The sequence below is a fragment of the Aedes albopictus genome, chromosome 3 (assembly GCF_035046485.1).
Source record: "Aedes albopictus strain Foshan chromosome 3, AalbF5, whole genome shotgun sequence".
Lineage (NCBI taxonomy): Eukaryota > Metazoa > Arthropoda > Insecta > Diptera > Culicidae > Aedes > Aedes albopictus.
Genome location: NC_085138.1, coordinates 220469580 through 220493153, shown reverse-complemented (window position 1 = coordinate 220493153; position 23574 = coordinate 220469580). Strand labels below are relative to the sequence as shown.

Sequence of the window (23574 nt, the reverse complement as noted above, 5' to 3'; positions counted from 1 at the left end):
GATTCACTATACGCATACGCATCACCTCGTCGGCTTTGTGTTTAATAATCGGGATATTATTTAATGATGCTGCAGCGAGATGCGGCTTCATCTTTTCCATTTCCACATTGCGTCTGTATCGCGTGCATCTCCTCGCGGCTATATCGCCGCAGCCTCATGTGGATTTGATATAGGTAAGCGCCGCATGCAGATTTTCTGACCATCAGGTCGCTCATAGTGGTGCGGTCATATTTTGACAACTTGATGAAAAAGAAGAAGACAAACGCGTTTCGCGGATTTATCTTGCAAGGAACAATATCTTCCTTTGTTGTTTGCAGTTCAACTATTGGTAGTACAGTATTCTCTTCGGTTTCCTCTTCAATAATGTCGATCTTCCCTAAATCCACCTCATCCAGCAACGCGGTTGCAGCGCAACGCTATTGCCACTTGTGTTGCCGATTTCAAATGGCCGTTAAATTCCTTACACAGTTTTGGAACCGGACTTGGATGTCTGTTCTCTGTGGTGCAGTGTACACTATGCTACTTTTTTACACTGGGGTGTGACATCTGCGCGAAACCGTTGATTTCGAAACCACTTTTCGAACCTTTTTCGACCGAAACAAAAACGCACGTTTGACAGTTCGCCGTGATCGTTTTTTGTGTTCGGTTCGTTTTCGTCTTCGCACGCAAAAGGAAAAGAAAGGTCCGCCGAGCAGCGAGCGAGCGCAGCGCAGCAAAAGCAGGAAAATTTTGTCTTGTGTTATTGTTTCATGGACGCGAAGTGACAAAGTGGAAAATAATCGCGTTCGTTTTAGGAGTAAAAGATTGCTTTTGGTGTTAAAATTGTGTGCAATTTGTCACTTAATGTGTGGTGTTAGTGCGGTGGCCGTTTAAAATTGTAAGTAACAGTGTTGAGGCACAGAAAATGCGATTTTTCCGCACAGTCGTCGCGAGGAAACGGGACTGATTGTAGGGTGAAAAAATGTCTACTGCGATGGGTGATGACGGTGATGGCTGCTGGCTGTGCCGCAAAGTTGAGTAGGCCGTAACAAGAGTTTCTTCTCGCGGTTCATGAAAACATCCGCCGCATTCGAAGTAAGCGGTGAAGTTGTAGATTTCTCGCCGTTCTCACAGCTTGCTGCCACAGATAGGTTTTTTGGGAGATTTCTATGAGCGGTGCAATGCACAACGGTCCCAGAGGCGTATTTAGCTGGACAAAATCGTTTACGCCTATTACATTAAATAATTATCACCCGTTAAACCCGATTAATTGTAAACTGTTACTGGTTTACGTTCGATCAATAAATACAATTACAATTTGTTTTAGCTTTATTATAACATCAGTAACAGTTGTTTATAGAATATAGAAGCTGATAAGCTAGTAATAAAAAAAATCAAAAACATAGAAACTTTTGTGTCCAGTAAGTGCCGGTTTCGAAAGCATTGTGCAATGGAAGATGCGTTTAAATTTAGTATGCATTCAGTTTATTTTTGGCCAAACTTTCTAATTTTTCGTATGTAGGCACATGCCGAGTACGATGCACAGTGCGTTAGTGCATTTCGGTGTCTCGGGTTTCTTTATAGTTAAAAGTCACCGAGTGTTCCATTTTCTTTTGATTATCCATTCTTTCAATAGTGAGAAAACAATAAGATTAAGAAATACACATTCGGTAGTGTTGGGGAAAACTCCCGTTATTGAGGGCAACTAGGTGGTATGCTGTGCAGGTCGCAGTACTTTTGTTCCGGTTGTGAGCACTAGTTGTAGGTGTACGGTGTTGTCTGACATGGCTAAACAGTGAAAATGATAAAAATGTATAACAAGTGAACTAAACTGTGGCCAGAGGAAACTATAGCGGAGCTTACGAGGTTTGGAAAAGACCCTCGGACACACATAACCTTGTTTCCTAGTGTTTTACCAGCCAGCAGTGAGTGTTTATTCATAATATCGATTTTTCATGGTGTTGTTTTTTTTTTCACTTCTGTGGATTTCCGTCTCGTTTGTGATTTCTCCATAATGAGAGATGGTTGTAGGTATATGGGCAACAAATTATTTTCTTTTTATCATTTTTTAATCAATAATCGTTGATCTGAAATATATTCCTGATGCAACACAGCTTAAAAATAAATAAAATAAAAGTTAATAGTGAATAGTAGTTTGCAGACATCAATTAAAAAGTGAAGAAATGTACGTGAATTTTGCAACAGAATTGAGAATGTATTCTGGACAAAAATACTGTATTTTCAATAAAATTTCTGAGCTGGCGAAAAAAATAACAACGTTCTCGACTTCCATAAATCACCTCATGCTTAAATGATTCATTCTGAAACCTCACTTTTCGTTGCCACTCTTTTTGTATGAGACCTTTGAAATTTTTGTAGGGATCATCACACTGCCTAAAACCGCATCCCCCTCCTCAAAACGTAACATAATTCATTAATGTTCACTAATAGGGTAAAAGCATCAGGTTTGGCCATAGTGCGTTTCACCCTGTTGCGATCTGAATCAGCATAAATTTATTCTTTACTACTAGATCCTAATAGGGTATTGGTTCCCTTCTTAAGCATGTGGCTCCCATTTTTATCCTACGAAAAACAAAAGATTGTAGCGCTGTTTGTTTTGTTTCTTATTTTTGTATTTTTTATTAAAAGTGAGCACCCATGAAAACAAAAAGAAAGAAATCAATCGGTGCCGTAATCGCTTGTTTTCGAATAGGATGAATATGGGAGCATGAGATTACTGATGGAACACATACCCTACATATGATGTGATGATTAAAGCGGTGGACATCATATATTTTTATTGAAAAATACAAGAAAAAAAATTTCCTTAAGAAATGAGCTTCCATATGCCGATTTTGGCCATGGTGCTTCTAATTTGGTCACTCCCATAAGATTTTTTTTTCTGAAATCGAAGAAATTAAAGTTAAAGTACATATTGATTTCTGCATTTTTCCTACAAAATATAAAATGTCACATTGGTTGTTTTCATAGGATTCTTGGTTATTTTTATAAAAATGATTTCCCTTAGACTGGCCAAAACCGGTGCTCATACTCTACCGTGGAGGGCCCAGGCCCATATTCTGCGCATCTAAGACTTTTTCAATTTCAATCAGCTGTACTGCCGTGAATCGCAAGTCAGTCCCATATGTAAAAAGTAGGCATTGAGAAAATGGACTCTGAAAGTTTCAAAATCGATTTCTATCTAAAACTTCAAAAAATCACCATACTACCTACTTTGATTACTAAGCAAAGGGAATTTTAATCATAATACACAAAAGGATTTTGTAGCATTATCGAATACTACTACGTAAAACTTTTTAGTTATTCGCATACGCACATTTTAGTAAAATTTACTTTCATTTCTAAAGGCAATATAAACTTTTTCGCCATGACAAGGTGGCACAATCTTTGTTTGCAAACTGAAACTTCTTTCTTGTCTAACTCCAGGGTTTCCACTGTTTAAGAAAGTTCCACATCACATCATATATCGCATTTGACGAATGCTTGCATGAATCCATAAAATTTCCCCCGAGGTTGATAATAAATGTTTAAAACAAGTGGTTAGTCCGGTCGAACTATCAGATCAAAAATTCAAAAATCGTAAATTAGCCTTCAAAGTTCATAAACTAACTTGTTGAGCCGTAATTACATTCACCGGATTGCTAGAAACATAGAATATCCTAGTTATAACTATGGTGGCATTTATATGATGTTTGTTCATTAGTTATATGTTCAAAACTTAGTGTTGAAATGTCTGCGCAGAATTAGGACTACCGTTTAATACCGGTTCCTATGGAGCGGACCTGGTGTGATGGTTAGAACACTTGACTATCACGCCAAGGACCTGGGATCGAATCCCACTCCCGACAAACTCGCAAAATGTGAGTTCTTCCTTCGGAAGGGAAGTAAAGCGTGGGTCCCGAGATGAACTTAGCCTAGGGCTAAAAATCTCGTTAATACAGATACAAAAAAAAAATACCGGTTCCTAATTCTGCGCATTTAAGAAGAACAAGAAGATTAAGATAAGAAGAAGAAAATTCAATTGTTTTCTGCCGATTCTGATTCCTCGAAGACAGCAGTTACAGGATGCGCATGGAAAAGCAGACATTAGTCCTGTTCAACGACGTAGGTTGAACTTGCTCGAACTTGCTCCATCCCGCTCTTTCCCGTTTGTTGACAAATGGGTAAGAGTAGGATGCAGCAACTTCGAGCAAGTTCAACCTACGTCGTTGAACAGGACTATTCTCTTCATTATTTATGTCGCAAAATGCTTCAGCTCATGAAGCCAAGCTTGCGACCATTCATTTGCAAAGATTCACATTCATTTGCTATTATCTCAGTTCAGAAGCATGCTATCGAAAAACAATGTATGGATGAATTTACCTTTGTAGTTTTATCTAAAAGTTTGCCGAATAACATTGGGGTCGCACACGCATACCAAAGTCGTGAGCGAGCTGTGAAGGCAACTTTCCACAGCGTGAATATAATTTACATTCACCGCGTGGAGAGTTGCCTTCACAGCTTGCTCTCGACTTTGGTATACGTTTGCGACCCCAATGTTATTCGGCAAACTTTTAGATAAAACTACAAGGTTAAATTCATCCATACATTGTTTTTCGATAGCATGCTTCTGAACTGAGATAACAGCAAATGAATGTAAATCTTTGCAAATGAATGGTCGCAACCTTGCATGAAGCAACTTTTTAGCAGTTTCGCTAACGGACACAGATTTCAGGCAATTTATAGTACTTGCAACATCATTTTATTTTTTTTACAAAATAATGATCGTTGATTTGAATTTTTTTTCTTCACAAACTTTTTCATTACTATTGAAGCAATATTCAAAAAATATATTTGAAGCTAATATTGAACTAGCGTCCGTGATTTTGTGGTATATTCGAGAAAGGGCGCCGAATTAGGGACTGCGCAGAATTAGGGCTGGTCACGGTAATTTACTTTAAAGCAGCTTTTCCCTGGGCTTAGATCACAGAGAAATATACGTAACACTTAGAACAAATTTCTTGAGCTTAAGCTTAACCGCCGTAGATAGTATTCTAGTATCGCCAGACCAGCTACACTCACACAAGGAACTGTTAGTGTATAGCGTAGGAAGCCATGACTGTTCAAATAAAATTTTCACTTTCTGTTCACAAGTCGAACGAATAAGTCGTTTCTTTTACATTCTGAAGATACAATAGGTTATGGGCCTATCGTTTTTCAAGCCGAAGCTCTGAAGATTCAGGATGACTACCGGAAGTTCAGCGGGATCAAGCAGCAGTTCCGTGCAAGGAATTTCAAGCCTGCCAGGTATTGAGCGGTTATCCGGACGAGAGAACTGGGCTACGTGGAAGTTTGTCGTTCAAACGTACCTCGAGCTGGAAGATCTCTGGGGAGCCGTCAAGCCGGAGCAGAATCCGGGCGGAATCTACGAAGCTGTGGACCCTGCGAAGGACCGGAAAGCAAGAGTCAAGGTCATTCTTCTCCTTGAACCGGTGAACTATGTCCACGCCAAGGAGGCGAAAACAGCGCAGGAAGTGTGGGGGAACCTGGAGAAGGCGTTCGAAGATTCCGGCCTCACCCGGGGGATCGATCTCCTTCACAAGCTGGTGAAAACCGATCTGATGAGTTGTTCGTCGATGTCCGAATACGTAAATCGGATAATCTCCACGGCCCACCAACTCAACAGAAATGGATTCAACATTTCGGAGGAATGGATTGGTGCCCTGCTGCTCTGCGGACTCCCGGAGGAATACAGGCCAATGATCATGGCCCTGGAAAATTCCGGAACCAGGATTACCGGAGACGCAATAAAAACGAAGCTGCTGCAAGAGGTGCAAATTCCGTCGTCGGATGCGGCGTTGTTGTCGAAGGGTAAGCGTAGCCATGGCAACCAGTTGCACGGCAACCACAGCAGCAACGGCAACCAACATCGAGGCAGCCAATCGAAGCAATCTAATCAACCGAAAGGATCGAAGTGCAAAAAGTGTCAAAACTACGGACACATTGCGAGGGACTGCAGAAGTCCAAAAAAGGGAGATGCTTTCTGCTCCGTCCTGTCAACGTTCGAGGCCGCCAGTGATGCGACTGGTACTTGAATTCAGGCGCGACCAATCACATGACCCGAAGCAAGGTTCTGCTACAGGACCTGAAGCCGTCCAGTGGCACCGTAGTGGTTGCGAACAAGGTCGCTATGAAGATTGAAGCTACTGGAACCGCTGCACTCAAGCCCGTTTGCCAGGAAGAAGGAAGCGAAATTTCCGTGAGCGATGTCCAGTATATTCCGCAGCTGTCCGTCAACCTCCTATCCGTCAACAAAATCGTAAGCAGAAACTACTCGATGGTGTTTGACAACGCTGGCTGCAAGGTGTTCAACTCGAGTGGCGGCATGGTGGCAACAGGGAGCCACGAGAACGGACTGTTCAAGCTGGAGCAGCGCGAGCCATGTGGATCCGGCAAGGCATTGGCTGTTCCGCCGGAAGATTCCATGGAAGTTTGGCATCGGCGCATGGGGCATCTCAGAACGGCGAACCTGGAAAAACTCGAGTGGCATGAATTTAAATACTAACAGTATAAATAATTGCAGCGTGTGCGCCAAGGGGTAACAGTCACGAATGGCATTCGGAAAGAAGGGTTCCCGAGCGAAGGAACTGCTGGAGGTCGTCTACTCTGATATTTGCGGCCCCATGGAGGTACCGTCGCTAGGAGGTAGCAGGTACTATATCGTGTTCGTGGACGACAAATTCCGCCGCATGGTCGTCTATTTCCTACGAACGAAATCCGAAGACGAAGTTTTGAGGGCGTTTCAAGCCTTCCACGTGATGGCGGTTCGAAAATCAAGACCATTCGAACGGACAACGGACTGGAGTACACCAACAAGAAATTCCAGAGCAGAGAAGTTTGGCATCCGACATCAGTGAACGAACGACTACACCCCCAGCAGAACGGTATGGCAGAAAGGGCAAACCGGACGATCGTCGAGCGTGCAAGGTGCATGCTGTATGAGGCCAACCTACCAAAACCGTTTTGGGCGGAAGCTGTTTCGACGGCGGTGTACCTCATCAATCGATCGCCGACCCGTGGTCATGGTATGACACCCGAAGAGCGGAAAGAAGCCAAATTTGTTGAACGTTTGGATCTTTGGGACCAATGTGTTGGTGCACGTCCCAAAACAGAAGCGGCGTAAGTGGGATGCAAAGGCCCACGAATGCCGGTTGGTCGGATTCGACGATGACACGAAAGGCTATCGTGTATACGATTCAGCGACGAAGACAGTTTCGAGGAGCCGAGACGTCACGTTCATCAACGAGGACAACGTTGGTACCCGCCGGCAGCAGTCAAGAGCAGCAAGCCAACGAAGCCAACGGTTATCAAGCTAGACGTTGAAGAAGTGGTATCACTATCTCCGGACTCCGAAGAAGCGCTCGGCGGTCATCCGAATCTCGAGGATGATGCAATTGGCCAAGTTGAAGTCGAGGAAAGCGATTGGGACGATGAAGATTTCGAAGAAGCAGCAAGCAACATAAGTAGTTCTTCCGCCGATACTGTGACTGACATCTCTGTGCTCCCTCCACACCAAACTTCAAATCCACCTCCGTCACAGGTGTTGAGGCGCAGTGGTCGGGAGCACAACTTCCAGGCAAGTATAAGGATTTTGCAATTTCGAGCATAGGCTTGCCTCGTTGTAATTTTCCCCAGATTCCTGCAACCGATGGCAACAACCGTTCCGATGTGGCGAGTGAGGAAGCAAGTGGTCCACCCCTGGGACCTGGGACCTCAGGCCAGTTAGCCGGCATGGCATCTCAGCAGCAGAGTGACGAGCGACAAGCGATGCCCGACGACCCGGTAACGCACCAAGACGCGATACGTCGTGACGATGCGGACAAGTGGAAGGTGGTCTTGACGGAACTTCCTAAGGGCAGGAAGGCGATCCGTTGCAAGTGGATGCCGATGGGAACCTTGACCGACATAAGGCGCGGCTGGTCATCAAGGGATTTTCGCAGCGAAAGGGGGTGGATTATGACGAAACCTTCTCCCCGGTGGTTCGTCACAGTTCGCTACGATATCTATTCGCCATGGCGGCGAAGCACAACCTGGACATCCAGCAGATTGACGCTGTATCCGCTTTTCTCCAAGGAGACCTGGCGGAGGAAATCTACATGGAACAGCCTCCGTTGTTCGTCGATCGTCGGAATCCATCCCTGGTGTGCCGTCTCAACAAGGCCCTGTACGGGCTGAAGCAGTCCAGTCGAGTTTGGAACAAAAAGCTGGACCAGATGCTGAAGGAGTTTGGGCTGACTGACACGATCTATGCGTGTACTATCGCATCGAAGAGGCAGCATGATATTCGTGGCAGTCTACGTGGATGACGTCATGATATTCTCGAACGACCATGGATGGACACCACAAACCAAAGCGTTCCTGAGTGGCCATTTTCGCATGAAGGATCTTGGCGCAGCGAAGAACTACCTCGAAATCCGAATCACTCGGTCGGACGGAACCATAGCGTTGGACCAGGAGGCATACGTGGTTTCGCCATAGTGTACCAGTTATGGCTAACCCCATAAGGAATGCATGCAAATAGTGCGAAAAGGAACCGAAGTTAAAAAATGTAACCATAACTGGTACAGGGTTCCTATCATTGGCACACGCTGTAATCAAGATAAAAAGTATTTTTGGCTCCGTTTCTAATTTTTCCTGTGAAGTATGGAAACTAATCTGTCTTTTAACTTATCGATGACATTCGTTGGTCTTCTCATTATTTTTGTATAAATAGCTTTCCTTAGGTAGTGTCATAATTGGTACACGCACCCTACATGAGCTGTACACATCGATAGGAGAATATAGAGAAAGTGGATAGATATTGTCGCGCTTATCTTTTATTAGAGTCCTGCGGCGGTCGTACGCTCGCAAGGCATACCGCCGCATGACTGTCGCAAGGCAAAACAAAAGAAAAAGTGTTCCCGCCAAAAACAAAAGCACGTGGGTTTCGCGAAGTGACAGATGTTTTTGAATGTATTTGTGACGAACGGCAAGAGTAGCTCAGTGGAATTAGTGTTCTTGTTGTCAAACCCCATATAGTGGAATTATATACTTTTAAATCTGGTGACGCTGTTATGATTAGTGACTGTCGCACTAATATCAGAAGCCAGAGGCAGATAATCGCCATATTCTGATTTTTCTTGAGAGGCATAATACAAAGTAGAAGGAAAGGGACGGGCCAGGGATTGATCCCAAAACCTTCTGCATATGAATCAGAAGCGGTAGCCACTAGACCACCAAGCCCGTTGGTGATAGAAAACAGAAAAATGCGATTTATATTCAGAAAGTTATGAGCATGAATTTCCCTTGTTAATGAATCAGGATCAGGATAATCATTATTATTGTATCTATATTATGCGTGCAGTTGAAACCCGGAATTTTCGACTAGCGAAGTTGGATTTTTCTCCAAGTTGGATTTTCAACTAAATTGAGAATATTAGAATTAGGGTGCCTGTACCAGTTATCGCATTACCTAAGGAAAACTATATCTTCAAAAATAAGAAGAAGACCGACGAATGTCGTCGATAGGTTAAATGATTGATTAGTTAGAAAATACAAACAGGACCCAAAACTACTTTTAGTATTTACTACGGCGTATGCCAATGATAGGAACCCTGTACCAGTTATGGACACATTTGTTAATTTCGGTTCCACTTCGCACTATTTACATGCATTTCTTATGGGATTAGCCATAACTGGTACACTATGGCGAAATAGGGTGCAAGGAAGCCGAAATTTTAAGAAAAAATGATTTATTTCTATCTTGGGCAAATTGTGAAATTTTAATGAATGCAATCATCTCATGTTAACGTGATCTGTTGTTCACAAAAATTTTCTTGTTGATTTGCATCGTCTAAGGTTGAAAATCAGCTATGGCGAATTTGAGGTACTATAGCCATAACTGGTACACTGAGCCTATTGTGATTTTTCTAACACAGAATATGGATAGATCCTAGATGATACCAGATACGGAGATCTAAACTTATTCCTTGAGTAATCGCGCTCTAGTATGTTGCATAACACGTTGAAAAAAGCTCGTATTGTATTGATCATTAGCGTGATGCTGGTGGTGGTGGCCATCTGCGCGACTGATAAAAGATTAATCACGCTTTACTTCCCTTCCGAAGGAAGAACTCATATTTTGTGAGTTTGTCGGGAGTGGGATTCGATCCCAGATCCTCAGCATGATAGTCAAGTGTTCTAACCATCACACCAGGTCCGCTCCACTTTAATCAAATATTTTTGGTATTTCTTAGAAAATTTTCTTAAGACTGTTTTGAAATCTTTGAATCTTATTCTAGATGTGTTTAAGAGAGTTACAATTATTACTATAACATACGCCACGATATAAAAAGGGAATTTCTCTTTGTGATTAACCAAGGCGTCTTTTCTAAGATTTTCTCAGAGATTTCTCCAGGTTTCTCCACAGGAATTTTTCAAAACATTCTTCGTAGCTTTTCCAAAGACAATTTGACAAATTCAAAATTCCAGATAATCGAGCAATTTTAGTAATATGTTTAAAGACCCTGGGCTTGGATTATAACTTCCAGGAAGCTTTGATTTCAGGCATGTGGTCGATGGCCTTTGCAGTAATGATTAGAATAGCTGAATGTATAATCAATAGCAAACAATTCTGTAAGAATCAGATCTCCAAGTCATCTGATATAGTTATACTGATCATGACGCTGCATAGTATATCGAACATTTGTCGAAGTCATTTATGTGCCGGGAAAATATAATTCCAAGTTGGAGAGAATATTACAAACTGAGGGAGGGTAATAGGCCCAGTCAGACCCCTGAATGGGCAATATGGGTTAGTTTATGGGAATGCCATTGAAGGTTTGTAATATTCTCCGAGGCTTTCGAAATCCAACAGGGCGCGTCCCCGGGTTGCGGATAGGGGGAAAAGGGAGATTTTTCACATTTGTACTGTAATCAGCCAATGTGGTATTATCTCCTATGGTGTTGTAGTGCGAATGAATGATCTCATTCTATGGGAATTCGAACCTTGTAATGTATTGTTTATCAACTTCAATTTTCTAAGCTTGATAAGGTTTTGAAGACAAACATGAGATGAGAGGATTGCCTAATAGGAAAGTCACATCAGCAAAGCTTTTACATATGTAAATGCTATCCATGGGGTCATGTCTAGCATTTAATATGTATGGCAATGACTGATTCTTACCTAGCAGGGGTACTACAAGACCACGCGGACAATTCGATTAAAGGCTTAATTGGGGATAATATATTTTCCAGAACTGAAGGGACATTTTTTCCGGGGTGACTGGCGAGTCGGAGAGGGTAGAAGTTTCCGTTTGTTATAATTGGGTTTTTAAATTAAGACAAATTTATCGATTTTTTGATTTTATACGAAAGAGCACTTTTTTCTGAGCCACTATGATTTTTTTCAGATTTTTAGAACTTTATTTTGATACCTAAAATCAATTTCAAAGAGATTTTGTGAAATCACCTTTTGACAGCTGGGTAACTGCTTGACAGCTCAACCCAGTACAAAATGCGACGAGGGGTGATTCGACAAATCTCTCCCATACAAACTTCAAATTGATTTTTAAATAAGTTCCCGGGCACCATAATTCATGAAAATTTGGATTTCGGCTCAGTTTCGCATGCAGATTCAGAATATGGAATTATCTCAACACCGCTAAAAAAGCCAATTGACAAAATAAACAATCGGGCGCTTTTTCTTTCTATGACTTGCGTGGTATTTTGTGGATTATTGTTTTTTTGGTTTTGGAAGGTATGTGATTCACTATTGAGCCTTAAAATTATTTTGCATCTGAATAGCATTGATATCGTCAAGTCTGCACCAACACCCTAATCCCACACCAAAATACCCTTTTCCTATCCCATGGCGTTTATGTGGTCAGCAAAGACTATTCAGCCATTACCCCTCCTTATCATCGGCTTTGGACTGACTAGCGCTCTCATTGCCCCACCAAATGCTGCAAAATGAAAATGAAAATGAAAATGAAATTTTAGTAATATGTTTAAAGACGTTCTCTAGAAGACGGGCTTGAAGGTCTAGTGACTACCGCTTCTGATTCGTATGCAGAAGGTCATGGGTTCCCTGGCCCGTCCCTTTCATCCTACTTTGTATCTTTCTATCCACTTTTTCTCTCTTTCTTCTCTACATAGACAACTCATGTATATTTATATGTTCATAGCCATCGCTAGAACCAGAAACGAACTGCAAAAATTCCTTTCCCTTCCTTCCAATTTCCATAGCACACTGCATATAACGCCTACAAGTTATGCAACCAAAGCGAACTGTGCCGCTTGTCCTTCATAGTAATCATCACCCAATCTTATCACCTTACGAACATCGGTCTTTAGTAGCAACAACCAGCACACTCTAACATTCCTTTCCCTTCCCAACTGACTATAAGGACGTGGCCGGCGCCGCTATTGATCAAAAATGTATGAGCTGCTTTAATTGCACTTTGAAAATAAGTGGAGTGTCCCAGCCCTTGTTCACTTGGATCTCAGTGCAATTGGTACAAGCTCAGATCAATCACGGAGGAGCAACCATTGACATGTATAGTCAGATTTGATCGTTTGATCGTTGATCGTAAAGACGTTCTCTAGAGTTTTTACAAGGATTTCCAGAGTAAATAATTTGGAAATTTTAACAACATGGATTTCCTAGAATTCTTCTAGGCATTTCATTCGTATTCGGTCAAGAGTTCTAACAGGGAACATTATCAAGGATTCCTTCAAGAGTTATTCCAAAAAGTTCACAAATAATGTACTCTGATTATCATAACTACTTCTTCAAGTTTTTTTTTTAAATCCTCCAGAGATTTTCGAGGAATTGCTTCAGTGGACTCTAGAGAAATCTATTCAATAATGCGACATGATTTTATTTCCAACGATATCATTTGGCATTTCCATTACAAATCTCTATCATAATTTTAGTAGGATTTTTTCCGTAGCACTTAACACATTCAGAAAAGTGAGAACCGAACGCACCGAACGATTCGATTCTGATTGATGTCTTCATTCCTCATTTCCCTTTCGCACGCATTCTTCATCCGACGGCGCTGCGCGGAAGACACACCTACATCAGTGTTTATGACCTCACTTGATAGAGTTACCATATTAGGAAAACGACCACCTCATTGCTCGCGGTGTTTATGGTAACTAACCTTGAAGCCGGCGCAATTATTACACTAGTTTACAGCATTTTTGAACTCGGTAAGCTGATAATCATTTTTGGTGTAGAATCATGCTCTGAGTTCAAATACGCGAAGGAAAAAAATTACAGTAGAGCGGAAATTTTTTCGACTTTCCATACAAGGTTGATGATTTAAAATCGATTTTTGTTCTATTTTTAAGCAACGTCGTTCACTTCACACATTTAATTCTCCGTAATCAATGCTCCGATTGAGCTGAATTTTTTACTGTAACTCGCCTACATATGATATGTCAAATAAATGTTTAGAAAGAATTTTTAAATTGTTATTTTCTTATTGAAAAAAATAAAGGAGATCGTCCATAAAACTCATCAATATCTTGAATTTCATCAATCTGACGCAAAACCTGCATTCAGATGATCGAATGGTATTGTATTCAGCTTTCAATTTATAGAAAAAGATTTGAAATTGGTTGTACAAAATGCAAGATATTTGAATTTTAGTAAATTCTAAATTTTTAAAAGTTGTAAAACTCGATATTGAGCTAAAACTCAAAAACTGCTCTACTTAAAATTTTTTGAAGCACGGTTTCGAAATCAGTGCTAAATTGTACTTCAAAAATTTCGATCGTTGACACAAGTTCATGACTTTCGTTTTATTTTGTAAACTAGTGTTATTGGTCAGATTGTTGTCTTCCTCCTCAAAACGAGTTGAACTTTTACTTTCGCATCCGACTTAAAAATCAGTGCTGTTTCATAATATTTTGTTCACTTTTGTCTTTCATTGCAGCTTGAGTTTAAGATCTAAGCTCTCTTCATCAGTCGCTAATAGCCATGGAGGAGGATACCGAGTACAAGAAACTACCGATCGATGAGCGATGCGTGCATAAACTGTGGAAAGCTCGCGTCGATGGTTATGAGGAAGCGGCCAAACTGTTCCGCACAATAGATGACGAAAAATCGCCCGAATGGAACAAATATCTCGGATTGGTAAAGAAGTTCGTCACCGACAGCAATGCCGTGGCCCAGGAGAAGGGCCTCGAGGCGACGTTGGTATTTGTCGAGAACAGTGGCAATGCCGGCAAAACTGTCGGCGAAGTCATGAGCGGAATCGTTACAAAATGTATTGGAGCTCCCAAGGCCAAAACGAAGGATCTGGCTGGACAGATCACTCTTATGTACATTGAAATCGAGAAGCATGAGATTGTGCTAGAGGAACTGTTGAAAGGAACCGAACAGAAGAATCCCAAAATAGTGGCGGCTTGTGTGGTATCGATAACACAAGCCTTACGCGAGTTTGGTAACAAAGTTATCAGCATTAAGCCGATCGTCAAGAAACTTCCGACCTTGCTTAGCGATCGAGACAAGGCAGTACGAGACGAGTCCAAAGCACTGACGATTGAAATTTACCGATGGATTGGAGCTGCTTTCAAATCGCAGATTGCTTCTCTTCCGGCTGTTCTCCTTACAGAACTGGAAGCAGAGTTTGAGAAAGTCAGCGGCGACAAAGCGATTCCGACGCGATACCTTCGATCACAGCAGGAGAAGCAAATGTTGGCCGCAGTAGCCGCCAGCGGAAGTGGAGAAGTAGATGACGGCGGTGACGATAACGAAGCAGACGAGGCCGAAGAGATTGATCCTATGGATCTGATCGACCCGGTGGACATCCTTTCCAAACTACCGAAGGATTTCTACGAGAAGCTGGAAGCGAAAAAGTGGCAGGAACGAAAGGAATCCCTTGAAGCATTGGAAGCTCTACTGCAGAATCCAAAACTTCAGCCCGGCGACTATGGTGACGTGGTCCGTGCCCTCAAGAAAATCATCAGCAAAGACACCAATGTCGTTCTGGTGGCACTGGGAGGCAAATGTTTGGCCATGCTCGCTAGAGGATTGGCGAAGAAGTTCAACACTTATGCTGGGGTACATTTCTCAGCTTAGATTATTTCCGAATTTTAACTAATTTAATTTATCGATTTTTGTAGGCATGCGTCCCAGCGATCCTCGAAAAGTTTAAGGAAAAGAAAGCTAACGTCGTGACTGCCCTGAGGGATGCCATCGACGCCATCTATCCCTCCACGACGCTGGAGGCCATCCAGGAGGACATTCTGGAGGCACTGGGCAACAAAAATCCGAATGTTAAACTGGAGACTGCTTCATTTTTGGGTAAGATATTTATTCATTTAAATCACATTACCTATGATGAATTGGTATGGTTCATACAGCGTTTAGTAATATAACATTAGGCTGACTAAGGGTTCAACACAATAGATTGACAGTTAGGGATGTTCATTCTGTAATACACCTCTGAACGATAAAGACGTTGTCTTATTGAGTTACTACACAGCGTGACTTTGGATATTATCGGCAGGTTTTTTTCTCTTCGTCATGAGGGGTTTTTGTCAGCCAAATTTCCTGAAACTTGGTCGTATGATTCAGCTTGGTTGAAAAAGATATAAGGTCAACTTTGTGCTCGACAGGGATTATTTTATTTCTATATGATTTACCTATTTCAATCGCTAAAGATTGAATACCTATTTAATCGTTAAAAATCTCTGTGCGTGCATTTTAACTGCTACGTACACTAATGAAATGGAATGAGAAGCCTCAAACAGCTTCCGCAGTTTTCACAAACCCGGTATCATCTACATGCAGTTCAGTAGAACCTAAATCACTTAGCAGTGAGTTCATACACCTGTGTAAATCCTGTAAATCACATCAATGTTCCAGTAAGTGTGTGGTGGAACAAAACTACACGCTAAAATCGCTCAGCACTAAAGTGCATAATTTCCAGACTACACTAAAAATGTGTAACCCTTACACATTCACAAAATCAGCTCTTGCGTCCACAAAATCGTGAAATTCGCAAATATTTTCGTACGGCAATCTAGCTAGGTTTACTAGTGACCTTGGTAAACAAAAAAATATCGAAATTTCGCATCTAGAAGAGTACGAGCTGTTTTTGTGGATTGTGCTACTTTTCCCCGAACGCCGGTTCCCCGAGTTGCCCGTTTCCCCGAAAGTCAATTCCCCTAATGGCCCGTTTCCCCGAAAGTCAGTTCCCCGAATGGCCCGTTTCCCCGAAAAGACTATTACATTCTTGTTCAAAATGATCACGTGCCACAAAATGTTCGTGTCCTAGGACCAATGTTACTCAAAAAGATATTCTACTATAGTTAGACAGGTCGTTGGAATCAATTTGATTCTAGAAAGAACGAGCAGCAAAGGAAAGAAAAAGTCATACATATTACCATTTTTCATTCAGCAGGGTTTCAGCAGGTCTGAGGAACAATAAAACTTGAAAGAACCGCCTATAAAATAAAGAAGGGATTCGGGGAAATGGGTCATTCGGGGAAAAGTACCATTCGGGGAAACGGCATTCGGGGAATCGGCGTTCGGGGAAACGACATTCGGGGAAAAGTAGCACAACCGTTTTTGTGAATGTGTAACTGTTACACATTTTTGGTGTAGTCTGGAAATTATGTACATACTTATGAGTAGGCCTTACGCATTCTAGGTGCTGAGTGGTTTTAGCGTGTACATATGTTTTCAGGTAAACGTGAAGAATTTTTGGAGTGTATGATTGATTACCTTTAAACGTTCGCACCATGGATCCTGTCCGACACATCTCCTGCAGCGCTACGATGCCGAACATGCTGTCCTTCAGTAAATCGTCGAGTACGCGGGTGCTCCCGATAATATTGAGAGATCTCTCTTGTTTTGTTTCCTTTTCGCTGCTTGTTGGTTTTACGGCTAGCTCGTAAGGCCTGACACCAACTCCCAAACATTCCGTAGAACCATAGTGCACAGTTATGCTGGTACTCGGACGTTGATCAGCTGCCCAGGAAAGACGCTTAGGCTTGCAGAAACGAACGCCAGCTCTCACCCCTTCCTGTCATCCTATGATCAAAATTCCCACCGGGGTTGCTTTTCCAATCTTCCCGAAGGTTGTTGGCAGTTTCCGGCCTATACCATGGGGGGATAGGTATGAGAGTTACTGCGAAAAGGCTATAGTGATCTCAATGGCATTTGAATCACGCAATACCCAAGCTTTACCGTGTCATTTTCCCATAGGTGCATTATATTAACTTCAAGCTTGAGAGCATTCCTCTAGACTAAATAGATTTAACCCAAATTTTACTGAAGCTTCTTTGTGACAAAAGGAAGGTAGAACCGAGGCTTTTTTATGTTTGAGTTTTTTTTTTCATATGAAATTTAACGTTTCTGGCAATCGTCTATGGCTAGTTTCCACTTCGTACGTACTGTGCAAAAAGATAGGACAAGTAATGGTCAAGTAATGATTCCGCTTCAAAATTACTTGAGCGGTTCGCAGATGTGTAACACTCATAACGCCTCCCGTGCGAATCAAATGGAGCTGTCACTTTTCCTTGCGGAAAAATTGTCCGCGCTATTATTCCGTAAGGAAAAGTAACGTTTCTCCCCATACTGGATCAGTTCAGTTGTCAAAATTACTTGCGGAAAAAGAGGAAATTTTACTTGAACGCTCTACTTGGCAACACGAAACTTAGCTTATGCATTAAAAAACACAATTGATTTTTATTTCCTGTTACGTTTTGATTTTGCGTTCCGTTACTTCCCGTTTCATGAACAGAATGACGTTTGATTCGTTTTTGAAACGATAAAGAAGATGAAATTGAAAACACATTTAAAGCGATCAAATAAACGGGGATACTCGATACTCTCTTCTATTGTTCCATGCACATACTAACAAGTGTTGTAAATTGTTTCATTTTACAGCGCGAGCGTTCACCAAGACCTTACCAACAATACTCAACAAAAAACTCTTGAAAGCAATAATCACTGCACTTCTCAAAACGTTAAACGAACCGGATCCGGCTGTCCGTGACGCAGCTGCCGAGGCTCTTGGTACAGCTATGAAACTGGTGGGTGAGAAAGCCATCGGTCCCCATTTGACAGAAGTTGATGCTCTGAAGCTCGCAAAAATTAAGGAATGTTGCGAAAAAGCGGTAATTACTATTAAGATACCCGGCCCCAAGAAGGAACGCCCCGCGACCGCACCTCCGAAAACGACCTCGACGACAACAGGTGCCGTCAAAAAGGGAGGTTCCACTGAGCCTAAACCCGTCGCCAGACCAGCGACGGCGGGTGTGAAGAAAGCTGTTCCGGCGAAAAAGGCACCAGGTACTGGCGGTGGAGGAGGTGGGGGTGGAGGATCTGGTATAGCTAAATCCGCCAGCTCCTCAAAGGTACTTCCCACGGAACGTGATATGTCTGCTGAAGAAATCGATGAGAGGGCTGTTGAAATACTTCCTGCAGATGTCGTACAAGGGCTAGCTGACTCAAATTGGAAGACTCGCCTTGCCGCAGTGGAGTCGCTGACGGGTGTTATCTCTGAGCTGGACCCGAAATGTGGTCACTCCCAGGTTATACTGAGATTTATAGCAAAGAAGCCTGGCCTAAAAGATACGAATTTCCAAGTTTTGAAAGGCAAGCTTGAAAATGTGAGGGCTGTGATTGAAAAACTCGGACTGACAATCACCACGGCGGATTACATTATGAATGACATCACAGAGAAATTGGGCGATGTAAAAAACAGTGGACCTGCGGGCCAGGCGTTGACGGCCGTTGCCGAGGCCATCAAACTGGAATATGCCGTGTCCAAAGTGATGGAGTTTGCGTTTGAACAAAAATCGCCGAAGGTGCAGCAGGAAGCGTTAACCTGGGTAAACAACGCAATTAAGGAGTTCGGGTTCCAGGTCAATCCGAAGCTACTGCTGGAAGACTCGCGAAAGGCGGTTCAAAGTATCAATCCGGCTGTCCGAGCGGCTGGAATAGCTCTCTTAGGAACGATGTATCTCTTCATGGGTAACACGCTGGCTATGTTCTTCGAGAATGAGAAACCTGCTTTGAAACAGCAAATTCAGGCGGAGTTCGATAAATGTGCTGGACAGAAGCCACCCGCTCCAACCCGAGGCATATCCAAGTGCCCCAGCCGTGGTTCAGTGGATGATAACTTGGAAGAGTAAGTACTACGAAAAAAATCCATATCTGGCAAAGATCACCCTGAACATGGGTATCCCTACCGTTCTCATAACTGATTTATTGTTATTAGGCTGTTTTGTAGCTTTTCAGTAGAAACACTTATACATAAATCTGCATTTTATTCCTCTATTATTTTTGCAGCGACGCCGAAGCCGACGACCAGCCAGCGGTTAACCTTAACGATCTCCTACCAAGGGTGGACATTTCGTCCCAAATCACCGAGTCTTTGCTAGCTGAGCTGTCCGACAAGAACTGGAAAACCAGAAACGAAGGCTTGGAAAAGTTGAAGGGCATTGTCAATGAGGCCAAGCTCATTAAGCCCAATCTCGGCGATTTGCCCCAAGTGATGGCCCAACGGCTGGTCGACAGCAATGCGAAGATTGCCCAGACGTCTGTGGAGATTTGTCAGATAATAGCCATCGCCATGGGACCACCTTGCAAGCAATATGTGCGAGTGTTTTTCCCTGGGATTTTGAAGGGCCTAGGAGATGGCAAAGCATTCATCAGAAGTGCATGCATTTCCTGCATCAATACTTGGGGCGATCAAGCCGGATATAAGGAGTTCTTTGATGGTGAAATGATAGCAGATGCGCTGAAAACTGGAAGTCCAGCGCTGAAAACTGAACTGTGGGGTTGGATAGCGGAGAAGTTACCGCCACTACCGGTAAGAAATTTGTGTTATGTTTTTCAACGTTTTTCTTTTTATTTATTTTAAACATTGTACAAAACTGATACAGCCAGCGATTCAAAATTACACAGAGAATGATTGAGTTCTGGACTAGCTAGCCAATTCTTTCGGCTTCCGTAAGATCAATAAACGGCACCGGTTTATTCTTCAGATCATCCAGGAAGGGAGTAATTTTAAGAGGTTACACATACCTCGAGGGCAATAACATATCAAACATTTGTTATTGTATAATCTGAAAGTATACCATCTAGAGTATAGATTCTAGACAATGTACATTTTAAAGTGCATAAAGATTGGAGCGCTAAAACGGAAGTTACAACCCCTTAGTAGCGCGCACCTTCCATAAGGATAAGACAAGGCGCGAAACTTTGAACGCGATTATTGATTTATCGTCGTGGATAAAAATTAGGATACGAACAATTACAAACAATTTTTAAATTCGTCAACAGTTTTTATGATATCGTGATCACCGCAACGGTACTTTTTATATACACTTTTTAGCATGAGTAACGTCGATCGACACCTCGGAAGTTAGGGTACGGCCAGAGTGGAAGCGTCACGCGACGCGATGCGGATTTCCCATACGATTTGACAGCTCCTTCTTATTGATTGTTATTCCTTTGCGTGCAAATTTCCGCGCCGCGCCGTGTTGCGCGTCTACTCTGGCCGGTACCTTAGGGTAGTTGGAGCCCGATAAGAAGTTTAGTTTTTCGGGAATAACGTTTCATAAGATATCTTTAAAAAATCACAGAGAGTGTTGAACACTTGTAGCGATCGAACGTGTTTTATTGTCGTGCGAGATATTTTAACCGTCTATCGTTCTCATAGTTTTTTTTGTGTGTTTTTGTTACACGTTTTGTGCTATCACAGGGGTTACTGTAGCAGGTCTACGGTTTGTGATCAGTACATTTTAAAAGTTTTAATTTTTCCGCGAATTGTGCGCGATAGTTTCAAGTGCAAACCCCCTCATCCCATTCTTTTCTGTGAGGAAGGGAGCAACAGGGGGTGGATCTCATCACTGTGGCTAAACCGTCTTCGAAAGTGTGTTGCAAGGAGAAGTGCTACAGCACTGAACTGCATTGAACCCTATACAGTGAGAGTACGAAGAACGAAAACGTTGAGAGTAGCCTACTTCGGTGGAGACTGTAAAAGGCTAAGTGCAAGGCACTCATTCTGCCTTCGGTCGTTTTTTCCGTAGCGATCTAGTGACAAAGAAGAGCGTAATATCATATCTCGCGAGTGGACAGTGAAGAGAAGCCACACGTGCTGCTTGTATCAGCCGAAGATTTGTTTTGGTTTCGTTGGCGCTGTTTTTTGACTACAACCAGTGGTTGAAAGCGATATAATTTTTGGGGGGTCGCCGGAATGGCGACGGGACCGGGGGGTCCCAGCAAGAACTGGGATGACCCCCCCTCAAATGGTGGGATGATGATCGATGGAAGTTGCTCCGGTGCGACACTGCCCGCATACATGGACCCGAATCAGGAATATGGACCGATGCACATACTGAGGATTCAAGGAGTAAACGGCAGCAAGCTACCCGAAGCTCCCTTCATGATCCGGAAATCTATTGAGGCTTTTCTGGGATCTAGAATAGAAGGAGCTTTTCCTGAAGCAAGGACCGGTTCTTACGCTTTAAAAGTGAAAAACCCTAGGCATTTCAATCGTTTACTTGTAATGGCCAACCTATCGGACGGGACCCCGGTAGAAGTAATAGAACACCCAGCCTTAAACCAAACGAAATGTGTTGTTAGTTGTCGTGACGCTATTAAATTATCGGATGATGAGTTGCTAGAGGAATTGAGCGAACAAGGGGTGAAGGGGATTCGACGGATTACACGTAGAGAAGGTGGAGGAAGGATCAATACACCTACTATGATTCTTACGATAAGAGGGACGGGATTCCCTCAGTTTATCGATTTCGGGTACGTGCGCTGCAGAACCCGACACTACTACCCAGCACCCATGCAGTGCTTTAACTGCTGGGCATACGGCCACACCAAAACTCGCTGCCTAAACAAGCAGAAAATATGTGGAAACTGCTCAGTGGAACATATGGTTGCTGAAAATGAGAAATGCACTGAAGGAAAGTTCTGTCACAACTGCCAGTCAGACAGTCATGCTATTTCCGATCGAAAATGCCCTCTGTGGCAAAAAGAGAACAAAATTCAGCACGTCAAGGTGGACAGAAATATTTCGTATCCAGCAGCTAGAAGGATCGTTGAGCAAAATAGTGGACCTGGAACCTACGCCGGTGCTGTAGCAACTGGAAATCAAAACGAAATAGAAAAAATGAACCGAAAAATCGATGAGCTGATCGAGATAATCAAGCTTCGTGACCAACGTATAGAACAGCTTGAGGCCACACTTAACGAACGTAGGACCTCAGTAATTGACATTGGTGTCAATCATGCCCCCGCCAACGAAGTTCCATCTGCCATTAAGGCTATTCTTGAACAACAGGCACAAATGTTCCATAATGCCGTTCAGACAATGCTCAGGACTCACATACAAACTCAAAAAGAAGTTCAGGAACTTAAGAAGACCGTTTTCCATCCAGCCCCAGCCAATATCACCACCAAAGTAAACACGCCTGCCTCCGTTACTGCCCCCACTCAAGAAAACGTCAACATTCAGCAGCAAGAGGTAATTGAAGTCAACGTTTCAAGCAACAGCAGTTTCACTACACTTGTTGAAGAAAATGAAGCCACTACTGATGTTGAAGACCCACTCTCAAGAACCCTAACGAATGTAGATCAAATCACCGACCTGTTGGACACTAGCAGTGAAACGTCCAGTTCACCAGATAGCCCAAACCCGCAACTACCAATTGGAACACCAAGGCCCTCTGTTACCGGCAATAGTACACGAATCAAGGAAAACCCACATGGTAATCAGTCGGGCACCCCCAAGCGACCCTTCAACAAAGTAAACTCTCCCGAAACAACACAACCGAATAACAATGCATTAAAACTCCAGCGTCAACTGCCTTCTACCCGGAGCAGTCTCAAAAAGCACTTCTAAGAACTTCCCAGTCAAACAGCAACCACCGTTAAGCACCATCATGGCTGTATACCCATCGATCAATCCACTCTCCCACAATAGTCTGCTTTTCTCTACTAGTAGCCGGAGCACCATTGGACCGGAAACCATACCCCAACCGGAACCTCTGGATCGTCTCCGGCACCTGTGTGAAGAAACAGATGAAGAAACAATACCGTCGAAGAACTGTGCCTTGAGCAGTTGGGGCGCCGGCAGACCGGAAGCCTGGATCCCACCGGAACAGCCGAATCGACCCCAGCGTTCAACGGACGAAAATCGTATTCCAGCGATAGCCCCTGGTTGCTGGGGCCCCGTCAGTGCGGACGTCTTTTCCACACCGGAACTGCCGGACTACCTCCAGCCCCAGGGGAAAGCTGAAGGAGGGACGGACAAGGGTAACCACGCCTATTCCCCTCAGGACGACGAGGGACCGATGAAGAGTATGCAGAATGGAACCGGGACGCAAAAAGGGGTCTATCCCTATCCCCCGCGGGACTTCGTGGGACTCACAAATATCCAGCCACAAACAATGTCATCCGAGGAGTATACTGCAGCAACCAAGCCAAACCAACAAGTGTCGACTTTCGTTCACCTAACCGTCGAAATATTCGAATCGCTGCCCGCTTCCAGTACAGCCGTACTTCGCTTGACC

At 43.1% G+C, this 23574-nt stretch overlaps 1 protein-coding gene across 5 annotated transcripts in view; it reads left to right on the top strand.

Moving 5' to 3' along the window:
• The first annotated feature begins 511 nt into the window (after positions 1–511).
• LOC109417146 (protein mini spindles) overlaps positions 512–23574 on the top strand; it is a 62513-nt gene continuing 39450 nt past the window's right edge. For 2 of the 5 annotated variants that reach the window (XM_029874246.2, XM_029874245.2), the window contains exons 1-5: positions 514–877; positions 13962–15091; positions 15154–15334; positions 17927–19172; positions 19334–19856. In XM_029874246.2, coding sequence (XP_029730106.2) covers positions 14006–15091; positions 15154–15334; positions 17927–19172; positions 19334–19856 — 3036 coding nt within the window. In that variant the 5' untranslated portion in view covers positions 514–877; positions 13962–14005. Of the gene's footprint in view, positions 878–1356; positions 1905–13156; positions 13176–13961; positions 15092–15153; positions 15335–17926; positions 19173–19333; positions 19857–23574 lie in introns of those variants that run through there. The other 3 variants (XM_062858987.1, XM_062858988.1, XM_062858989.1) reach the window with 3 other exon arrangements.